The 11,343-nt window shown below is 52.7% G+C and overlaps 1 protein-coding gene across 1 annotated transcript; it reads left to right on the forward strand.

The window, feature by feature from the left end:
* Positions 1 to 4,410: 4,410 nt before the first annotated feature.
* Positions 4,411 to 9,523, forward strand: LOC309683175 (tektin-3-like; the record flags this gene model as incomplete). Its single annotated transcript, XM_082497376.1, has 7 exons — positions 4,411 to 4,968; positions 5,512 to 5,595; positions 6,058 to 6,128; positions 6,378 to 6,521; positions 7,010 to 7,232; positions 8,060 to 8,214; positions 9,307 to 9,523. 7 exons carry the CDS (start codon positions 4,411 to 4,413, stop codon positions 9,521 to 9,523), a joined length of 1,452 nt encoding a protein of 483 aa, XP_082353502.1.
* Between the last annotated feature and the right edge of the window lie 1,820 nt (positions 9,524 to 11,343).

The following is an 11,343-nucleotide window of genomic DNA, read 5'->3' on the forward strand; positions in this document are numbered from 1 at the left end:
TTTCATTAAAGTAATTTAATTTGTTTTTTAAACTGGTGAGTCTCTTTTCTCTCTCATCCTCTCCCTCAGAGAGTTAAACTTACTGGAGTTGTGGGAACTTGTGCTGTGTGCCCAACTGCAAAAGATAACTTATGACGCCCTGGCAGAAACGCGTATGACATATCCTGCACCACAAAAGGGGTAACCTGTCCGGCCTTCCCCACCCAGATCATTCCTGTTTTCTGTCTTTTTAACAGACATGATGTACTCCACCAATGACATCATGGGACAAATAGCATCTGTCCTTGTTTGAAGTAAAACGGAACCGATTCTCTCTTCAGTCACTTCACTTTTTAGCTAAGCCTCTTCTAACTACTGCAGTGAGCAGCCTATTATGCAGAAACCGTTCACTCTCAGAGTGACGAGACCTGTGTTGATAGTTGATGCCAGGCATGGTATGCAGAGAGGCTCTTGCTTAGACTTAGGGCTATGACACCCAAGGGCAGATAACGTGGCTATTTGCCCCGTTGGAGGGTGGGAAGCGGAAAAGCGCAGAGGGGTCGCACCTGCGGGGAGGAGCGGACTAGACAGGTGACCCAAAATTGCCCAACAGGGGATTCCATCCCATCTGCCTCACGCGCAGTAGAAAAGCTGAGGGATCAAAGGGTCAGCCCTCTTTCTTCGATGGCCAACGCCTGAGGAGGACTCTGTCTGTTCGTGTGTATTTGGTCTCGATCCTGAATGCAGCTCCGGAATCCAGTTCCCATCCGTCACTGAGTCCAGTCTGGGACTTCCCCAGGGCCAGCTGGCGAGGTGACTGTCATCCTGGGAGCTCGATACGGTTTTCTATACATTTCATTATTTCCTTTTTACTTTTCTATTAATATTTCATTAAAGCAGTTTAGTTCCTTCTAAACTCGTATGTCTCTCTCTCTCTCTCTCTCTCCTGCCTCTCTTTTTTTTTTTACTGAAGAGAGGGAGCGGGGAGCATCTGTCACTTGCCTTGTGGCCGTTTTGGCCCAAACCATGAGAGGCAGGTAGAGTGTTTACAGGAGAGAGAGCAATATTCAAAAGTTGCATGAAAACGGCGACTTGGCAATATTATGGGTACGTGTAGACTCATGACGGATGCTATAAAAGATCTGTATTGGGGTATTTTCAGAAGGGCAGCTTATGAGCCAGTGTAATCCTGTAGTAACGGACAGCAAGAACGTAGCGCTGCAACAGAAAGATGGACAGCTTTTGGCAGTCAATTTTGTGCTTAGGTGTCTAAGTAGTTAGATTCTCAGGGAGATACTTAGAGAAGTACTACTTGAACTAAGTAGTTTCGATAACTAGGCAGACCTGGGCTGATGTGCAGAAAATTGGCGCCCCTGCTTAGTATCTGCCGCACGTTTGCACCCTGGGTTTTCTTTTTTGGTGAGCTAAAATGGTCGAGGCTTTGGGACAAACTGTCTCCTCCCAGGTCTATCAAAACTGGACATGCCTTAGCACAACTGGGAGTGGTAGTTTTGTAATTTTAGTGAATTTGCTGCTGTTGGAGCTGTAGTCAAAATTAAGGAAGGAGTTTAATTACTTGCATAAAGGGAGAGCATGCGAGTAGTCTACTGACTTTGGTGTGGTCCCCAGAGCACAAGGGATTTGGGGACCACTTACTACTGGGTGTAGTTGAGAACTTCGTGCTGGAGAGTCACTGTCCTGGTTTGAGGTAAAACAGAAACAATTTTGTTCAGTAACTTCACTTCTTAGCTGGGCCTCTTCTAACTACTGAAATTAACTGCATATTGTGCAGACAATGTTCACTCTCGGAGTGATAAGACCAATTGTTTGTAGCTGATGCCCAGACATGGTATGCAGAGAGGCTCCTGTTTATACTTATTGCTATAACCCCCAAGGCCAACCAACTTTGTTATTTGCCCCGTTGGAGGGTCAGAAGCGGAAAAGCATAGTGGAGTCCCACCTGCAGAGAGGAGCTGACAGGACAGGTGACCCAAAACTCACCAACAGGGTATTCCATCCCATCTGCCTCATGCTCAGTATAAAAGCTGAGGGATCAAAGGGGCAGGTCTCTTCCTTCAATGGCTGACGTCTGAGGAGGACTCTGTTTGTCTGCCTGTGATCCCGATCCTGAATCCAGATCCAGAATCCAGTTCCCGTCCGTCACTGCGTCCAGCCTGGGACTGCCCCAGTGCCAGCCGGTGACGTCATTGTCATCTCGGGAGCTTGATAGGGTTTTGTATATATTTTTCATTTTTTCTTTTCTTTTATTATTAATACTTCATTAAAGTACTTTAGTTCCTTCTAAACTCATAAGTCTCTTTTTCCTCCTCTGCCTCTCTCTTTGAAGAGGGGTAGAGGGGAGCATCTGTCGGTGCCATCTGGGGTGCCACAGGTCCCCAGTAGTGGATTTTGGCCTAAACCACGACAGTCCCGTAGCTTGTGAATTTGACTGTTTTCCCTGTGCCATGAAGGCGATTTTAACCTGACTAAAGCAAGACATGTATTTAAAGTGAAATCAAAGTGTGCTAACCTTTGTATACAGAAAACAGTTGGAGTTCTTCTCTATCTCAGATCTTTGGCAGCAGAGGCATTGCTTTCTCATGGAGGCCGGCTCCGTGTGTATGTGTGCACAGAAAGCAGGAGCGGTGGGGCAGGGTGTCAGTGCACCCCTGAGAAGCTGTAAAACATTTGGTCCGGTCTCAGTGCGCAGCTGCAATAGCTGGGAAAACGGGAGGAAACCAAAGGCGGCAATGAGAAGACAGCTGTATCAGCCTGAGTATTTGATGAGCCATACACATAGCTCACAGTTAACCTCAAGTGGTAACATGAAGGAAATGAAAATGTTTCCTCTGGGGACAATGGGGCACAGGGGTGCTGATAGTTGACCTGATGGGTGTTTTCAAAAGTTGGAGAGAAGTCCCCTTGATTGGCCGGAGCCGACGCCCAAAGGCTGTACTTGGTTGCCCATGGATGGCAGCGGGAGCTGTCCAGGGACGGGATCAATTGTCCCAGCAAAGGCAGTCTGGTTGCCCAGAGTCTGCACTGAGCTGCCCACGGGTGGCCCCGGGTTGCCCATCAAGAGCACCGGGCACCAAAGGGCTGCATCAGGTTGCCATAGCGGCTGCAGGGAGCTGCCCGGGCAGAACCCGGTCCCTGAGCGCCCTGCGCCCCTGGCAATGCTGCCCTGGTTCTGTGTCACACAGGGCACTGGGGACGCTGCAGTGTCTGGCAGTGCTGCCACCGAACCCCACAGCACAGCAGGGAGTAGCCGCCCTCCCGGGCACTCCCAAGCCTCTGGAGGTTTCGGGTGAGTATGTACCATTATGGGAAAGGTTTTTTTATGCAAACTTCCCATTTTTGAAGGACTCAAGTGGCTTTCACGCTGTAACAGATGGGATTGAGCACATGCTTTGTGTCAAACCCCACTCCCACCCAGGCATCTTGTTGTAGCACACCAGTGTCCTCACCTTTCACTGGGCTCTGAGCTAGGCTGGGAGCTGTGGGGAGGGGATGGGGTACCTCCTGAGTCCCCTCCTGAGGGTTTGGCCTCAGATGCGGTGTGTTAGGGACATTTGCTGGCCCTCTGCATGATGTTTCTGACAACAACTGACTGATACCCTGAATCTGAAAAGAGCAGTAGCACCCACAATGCCGTATGCAGTTCTCGGTAGCAAAATCTTCACGTGTGGCCATTCCTCCTAGGGCTCCTGCAAGGCTGCTGTTTACACACCCTTCTGAAAAGACTGTCTGGGATTTCTCCTTTCCAAGTGCATCGATTTTACATCAGGTGAGGCATAGGCATTTTTCTTCCTTTGCAAGTCAAGAGAGGGCTGTTCTCTTGAGACTGAAATAGCTGGAGGGGGGTCAAATTTGGATATAGATCTGCAAAGCATTAATGCAAGTGAAGGTGGGGGGTGAGGATTGAGTCCCTGACCCACCAATCACACTGGGTTGGTCCAAAGGGGCGCAGCTATCGGGGCTGGAAAGGGCACTTTGAAAGAGAAAAGGACATCTGGAGTACTAGAAGATCAGCACATACGCCAACCAAAAGAAGCCAATGAACACAAGACAATCACCAGCTACACTTTCACGGGATTGACAGATTTGAGGAGAATGAAGGCCTAATATCTGTCATTCTCCTGAGCAGCCACGCTTTGCTTTTCTCCGCATTTCAATACTTGAGGCTAGATACTAACAACAAATTCAAATCCCTTTCCAGATACAAATGCTTGGGGTGCTGTGAGAAGGCATTTGCTTTCAAGAGTTTTAGGCCTGTACAGGTGACCTGTGGGTGCTGTGTGCGTTGCTGTTTGTGTTAGAAGCTGCATGTGTTGCTGTAAGAAGGAAGGCAAGTGCAGGTGCTGACTGAGGGAAGTTGTCTTCTATCTCCTCCTCTGTGCAGGACAAGTACTTGAAGAGCAGTGGTCAGGAATGGAGGCTGTCGGCTCTCGCTTAACGGCAAGACGTGCCAAGGTTCTGCCTGCCATCAACACCATGGCTTCCAGCTATAAGGACCGTTTCCCGTACTACCCGTTGCCTCAGAGCTCCAGCCTCCCCTGGATGCCCAGCACCTACTCTAAAAGAGATGCCATCAAACCAACTTTGGCTCCCTTTTCCAAAACTTCCCAGGGGATGACCACCAGCGAGAAGCTCCCTTATATTTCCAACAGAACAACCCTCTTCACCCGCTACACCCCTGACGACTGGTACAGGTCCAACCTGACCAAGTACAAAGAGTCAGAGACTTCCCGGCACAATGCGGAGGCTCTGAGAGTTGATACCACCCGCATGATTGGGGATAAATACCAGCAGACAAAGAAAACACAAGAAGAAAGCACCAAAAGCCTGGGAGGACGTGTGAATGCTATTGAGTTTTGGAAAGGGGAGCTCTGCCGTGAGCTGGATGAGATGATCGGGGAGACCAACACGCTCACAGACATGAAGAAGAGACTGGAGAGAGCCTTGGCCGAGACGGAGACCCCTCTCCAGGTAAGCACTCTGTCCAGTGGGCTGCAAGCTGTAGCCTACTGCTGGAACAACTGCAGCCATTCAAATGTCTAAGTTCCACTGCAGCTCCGCAAGACCTAGAGAGTTTTTATGAAGAGACCATAAGTTAAGTTTGCAATGTCTTCCCATCTGCTGCATCCCCTATCAGCCCGTTATGAGCTCATCACAATTCTATTTGCTTAACCAAATATTTGTGTAGGCGGAACATCCAAATTCCTGGAGTGGGAGACAGAAGCCCATGTCTTCCTACAACACCCTGGGGAGGTCAGCATCAAGGCTGACACAGGTGCCTGTGCCACAGCTCTGGTTGCAGCTGGGACACGCGTGCTTCCTCATGTTGATTTGATGCATACGGTGCAGTTCGGTTTCTTGTTGTCAGCTGAAGCAGCCACCCTGGGCACTTTGTTCCCCTGGTGTCCCCTCTGTGCCCGCCTAGAATTTCTTTTCTTCCATTTCTTGAGATGGGGACTCTCTCTATAGAGAATCCTGCCCCTGCACCCAACAGTGATGGCATGTCCCCAACAGGTCACTCAGCAGTGCTTGCTTCAGCGGGAGAAGAGGATGGGCATTGACCTCGTCCATGATGATGTGGAGAAACAGCTCTTCACGGTAAGTTGGGCCACCCAGATCATGTGTTAAAGCCAGTTTTACCTTAACTGCCCTACAGAGGCTTTGCAGCCTTCTTCCCTACCTGGCTCCTTACCGCTGGGGAGGTGCTCAGCTCTTCAACCCCCCCAAAACCTGCTGGGCCAGGGGATGGGGTTCCCCCAGGCAGCAGCATGCCCACGCCGTGTGGGTATGACTTGGCCGTACAGAGGAAGGAATAGCTGAAGAGCAGCTGCGTGTTTGTGTAGCGTGTGGGGGTTCTGTGTCCCTCTTCAGGGAGTAGTGCACTAAAGACATGCACGCAGTTTGGGGGCACTTTCTCCACTCCCTGCCTGTTTACTCTGGGCAGAAAGACAAGCAGGCAAGTTCTTGCTGTGTGCAGGGTTGGGGAGGTCTTAGGGGACGAGTGGCATCAGGACAACTGAGTACAGACACTGATGATGGGGCCATGTGTCCTTTACCCAGGAAGTCAATGTCATCAGGTCGTGCCAGGAGAAGATGCAGCGGTACCTGGATGAAGCCAAAGCCCAGCTCGCGTAAGGAGGAGCTCCTTATGTCATGCCGTAGGGCTGATGTGCATTTGCAGTTGTGATGTGGACCCCCAGCAGACCCCAACCTCTCCCCACACCCTGCAGATGGAAAAGCCAGGCGGGCTCCCCGGGAAGTGGGCAGTGATGCTCATGGGATGACAGAGCTGCGTGGGAGGGAGCTGCGGGGAACTGGAGCGGGGAGGAAGCCCTTCCACCTGAACATCCCCAGCGATGGCTGTTGTTTGCATGTTGAAGGTCCAACAGGGTGGCCCAGCACGAGCTGGAGAGGGACCTGGCCCACAAGCAGGCGGCCCACCGCATCGATGACAAGTGTCACCACCTGAGGAGCACCTCCCACGGCATCAGCTACTACCCAGCGGTGGAGCGGGTCGATGCCACGTGAGTGCACGCTGGGCGGCACGCCAGCAGCAAGCTGTGCCCGGGATGCACGGTGCCTCTCCCTGGCAGGGAGCTGCTTGTCCCCAGCCCACTGTCAAGGCACGTCCATCCCGCCTGGAGACAGCTGCCTGAGTGGGACCGTTTCTCTCTGCTTATTGTTATTCTTACTGTTATTGTTATTGTTAACCTTAACTTTATTCTTATCCTTACTCATACTCTTCTTCTCATTCCTATTTTCTGTTGTTGTTCTATTAAACTGTCTCTATCTCCACCTGTGAGTCCTGTTCTTTCTCTTTCCCCTCCATTGAGAGTGGCTGTGTGGTCCTAGCTGCTGGCCAGAGTTAAACCACAACCTATGCTCAAATTAAAGACGGAGATTTCAGATATATTTAATCAGTGCTGCTCCCAGGCAGGCTTCATGCCTGCCCACGTCCAGCTTCAGCACTACGGGCTTACCGGGGCCTCTTCTTCCCCCTCACCTCCTGAAGGATCTCGGTGCCGGACTCTTGGGCCAAGATCACAGACGACAACATCCTCCGCTCACAGAGCCAACGGGCGGCCTCCTCCAAGCTGCGGGACAACATCGAGAACCTGCTGGTGGTGGCGGCAAACGAGATGCGGAGCCAGTTCAACAGGGTGAACATCGCCTTCACCAAACGCATCAGCGAGACAGCCGATGCCAAGAGCAAGATCCGGACCCACCTGGCCAAGGTAGTCGGAACCCCTCCCTTTCGGTGTGTCACTGTCACTTCCTAGTGACACCCCTGAGGTGGGACCCTTAGGAGTTGGCACCGTAATTTCATCTCAAGGGCTCTGTTTTTGCTAGGGCATCCTCACTGGCAGCCTGGGAGCACAGGGATTGCCAGCAGAAAATGCCAATGCTGGTTGCATCTCCTGGTAGTTCCTTCAGAAGCGCTGGCTGCCCTCCAGAACGGCCTTGCTGGGCCTCTGCTGGGCTGCCTGCTGGGGGGGTTGCAGGCTTGCTTCTCCTCCAAGGACGTGCTTTCACTCTCCGTGCTCTGGGGCTGCTGCACGGGCATGCGTGTGTTTGCTTTGCCAAGCAGAGTCAGTGGAAATCAGTGATGGACACCTGCCTCAGAGCTGTGGGTCTCATAGAAAGCTTCCTGAGACGTGCCCGACACTGTATTGAGTAACTGAGGGAAGACGGGGCTTGCAGCACTGCGAGCTGATGCCATGTCTTTCAGTGAGGTTCCATGAAGAACCTTCCCTCTCTGAGTTACTGTTGATGGATGATTAGTTCCAGCAAGCGGTAATTTTGGGAAGCTGGGAATTCAATAGGTCCATCAGTGCTCCAAAACCTCCTCTGATGTGACAGCAAGAGCCAAGAGAGGTTTTTCCCTGAAGAAAAATTACTCTTGGCTCTGCGCCTTGATGTGTAGCAGAATGACAGGGGTCTGAGCCCAGGGTCTGCTTATTGAACTTGTATTGTTCTGCAGATGGACAGGAGGAAAGGGTAATTATGTTGTCACTTGAGAAGATACTTTTTAATTTGTGCATGGGTTTCTTTTTTACGCCAGACGCTGCAGGAAATCTTCCAGGTGGAGAAGACCATGGAAGCCATCCAAAAGGCCATTAAAGACCAAGGGCCTCCCTTAAAAGTGGCTCAGAGCCGGCTGGACGAGCGCACACGCAGACCAAACGTGGAGCTGTGCCGGGACACTGCCCAGCTGCGGTAAGGCAGGAGCGTGGGTCTGGTGGGCTCCTTGAGGAGTTACGGCTGGTAGCACCCGGGGGTAGCACTGCATGAAAAATTAAGCATGGGCTTTTCTTTCAACAGTCCTTCCATAAGCGCACTGCTATAATCAAAAGCAATGAGCAGGTATTGCAGCCTTTGGGTGCTGGGAGAGCTCTGCGCCCACAAAGGAGGCTGTACACCATGGCCGGGTATAGCCTGATGGCACCCCATGAGGGGATGGATTCTTCCCGCTTGGGTAAGCCCCATCTTCTCTCCAGCCTGCTTCCCGGCAGTTGGATGTGCTCAGTTTTGAAGGACGAGCCCTTTACTCTCCAACAGGATCCTGCTGAGATCCCTTAGGCCCTTCCTTTTGGGGAACTGCAAGGAAGGGTGCCCCCTATGGAGAAGCAGAAAGGGCTGTCCTCACCTTCTCCGAGGACACTGGAAATCCTTTCAAGGACACAGTGGTCTGTTTGGGATTGCACGCCGAGGAGCTGTGGAGAAGTAGGCTGGCCTGAGCGCCCAGCAGCACCCCCTCTGAGGCACCCCAAAGTTCACCCCTCCTGGGAGCCCGTTGGGCAAGACTCCAGCTGAAGCCTTTTCAGAGCAATTGAAACCCAGCCCCACAGCCTTTGCAGCATCTCGTACAACAAGGGTTTTTTCCATCCTCCCCTTGTTTCACATTCACTTTTAGCCTCTCCCAGATGTCCTGTTTTCTTTGTGTGCATCTGTGGGCATGGGGAGGATGCCTGCACAGGGAAATCCAGGAGGGGGAGCCAACAAACCCCCCAAACCAAGCAGGAACAGGAAACCACACCTGCTCATCCCTCTTCTTGCTGGCCCGAGCTGCTCTGGGAGAGGCGGCTGCGCATTGCCAAAGCCTTTGAGCAGACTTAACCATGCCTCCCCGCTGAGGTCTGGAGGAACTCTGCCCTCAGCTTTCCCATGCGTCTGCCAGAAACGGGGGTCTGAGTTAGTCTGAGCACGCTGAAGGGGGAAATCCTGTGACCAAGGGGCCCTTCAGCAATGCCACGCTAGAAACCACCCTCACGATGGCACTGTTAACCAGGGTTTCTTGCTGTTTTCCAGCCTTGTCAACGAGGTCCACAAAATCAACGAGACGGTCCAGAGCCTCCAGCAGCGCCTGAGAGACACCGAGGACACCCTGCAAATGCTGGTTCATACCAAGTCGGTCTTGCAGCATGACCTGGCCGTCAAAGCCAACACACTCTTCATTGATGAGGAGAAGTGCATGGGCATGCGCAAGACCTTTCCCAGCACTGTGCGGCTGCTGGGTTCCATTTAGGCTCAGCTGAACTCACTGAATCTGTTGTGGGAGGGATTCCCAGTTTGGCTAAGATGCTTTGGAAATACTTGATTAGAGTTTCACTTCCTGCTGAAAGCCATGAGTAGAAATTAAATGATCTGTTTGTGTGTTATACGGTCTACCGGTATTTTTTTTGCCTTTGGTTTTTCTCTTTCCACTGTACTTTCACGGTGTGCCAGAAAGTCACTGAAAATACTTTGTAAGCGACTAAGAGTAAATCCACCCACGGGGATTCAGTCCTACCCTCTCAGTCGGTGATTTTAGGAGAAAAACTGTCGTGTCTGCCTCCTTTTGAGGCACCTTCTTATCACCTTCTTAGAGGAACACCTTTTCATTCTTTGGTGTTTCCTTCTTGCCTCATCGCTGGAAGACTTCAGGTGTCCTGCAGCGTAGCCAGCACATCTCAGAGCAACAGCCTGTGGGCCCTCGCTAGCACCCTGTCCCTCTAACCTTGGCGTGTCATCTCACAGCTTGTCACAGGTAAGCCTGATATTGTCCCCCTCTCCCTTCAAGCCTCGTTTTAAGCGCTGTCAGGGAGCCCTGATAGCTGGTGAGCAAAGACCTTTTTCCCCCTTTGAGACAAGTGAATCCCATCTGACGCCGGCAAGCCTGGTGCTGTGTAGGCCATCCCCTTATCAAAAAAAACAAAATTCTGTTGGTCACACCAGCCATGGAGCCACCTATTAATAGACTGGGCTTGTCTGTATGTTTCTTCCAATGTCGCTGCCTGTAACTGGAAGGAAAGAGGAAAAAATAACCTGTGCCCCACATCCCCTTACCAACCGTCCCAAGGCCCTGAAGTCTCTTTTGATCGCCATAGGAGGAAATGTTGCAGCTTCACCACCACACACACGGAAGAGCAATAATGGGTAATAGTCCAGGTGAGCTGTGTGGGGACATCGCACCCTGGGGAGCTGGGAGGGTTTCTTTCTTGAGGGACCTGGGCATTTCTTCCAGCCCTCCTCAGGCCAGCCAGTGACCGTGGCCTCTCTTCCTTTTCCAGCCTGACACCGGCTGCTGCAGCGCCACAGGGAGGGAGCACTTTGTCACCCCCAGCTGCCCCTAGCACGATGCAGCGAGTGGAGAGCATGGCAATGGACCTGGACAACCGCTGCCCAGTGTGCCTGGACAGCTGGGACGATGCCGCCTATGCCATGCCATGCCTCCACCAATTCTGTTACCAGTGCATCCTGCGCTGGGCTAACAGCAAGCCCGAGTGCCCTCTCTGCAAGAGGAGAGTGCGATCCATCGTGCACTCGGTGAGGGCAGACAATGACTTCGAAGAGGTTCCCATCGCGTCATCTGCCTCAGCCCCCGCACCAGTTGGCACCCGGCAGGCCGGAGGAGCGCCCAGGCACCCAGACACCCACAGCCCCCCTCGCCGCTCTGTAACACCTCAGCCGCTGGCAGTGGAGTCGGTGCCCAGGGCTCTGGTGGGCGGCCTCCAGCCCCATACCTGGGCGTTCCTCTTTGACGACCACCCGGCTCTCCTCCAACGCTTTCTGCCCTGGCTCCAACAGCAGCTGGGGCTGATCTTTGCCGAGGAGCCTTCAGCAGCCGTTGTGATGGAGGACCTCATCCTGGCCGTCCTGGGCTTCTTTGGTCTGGACGAAGAGGTCCTGGTCCGGCTGCTGCAGGTCAGCCTCCAGGATCGCGCGGCGACATTTGTACAGCAGCTTATCAACGTCGCCGTGCAACGCTGCAGCGCGGAGGCCCACCGTCTGCTGGGCCTCGAGGACAGCCATGCTGCCGAGGAGCGGGAGGGCAGCCCCGTGGCTGTCCCTCCTCCTGCTGCCTCC

This window comes from Vanellus vanellus, assembly GCF_965231255.1.
Source record: "Vanellus vanellus genome assembly, chromosome: Z".
Classification (NCBI taxonomy): domain Eukaryota; kingdom Metazoa; phylum Chordata; class Aves; order Charadriiformes; family Charadriidae; genus Vanellus; species Vanellus vanellus.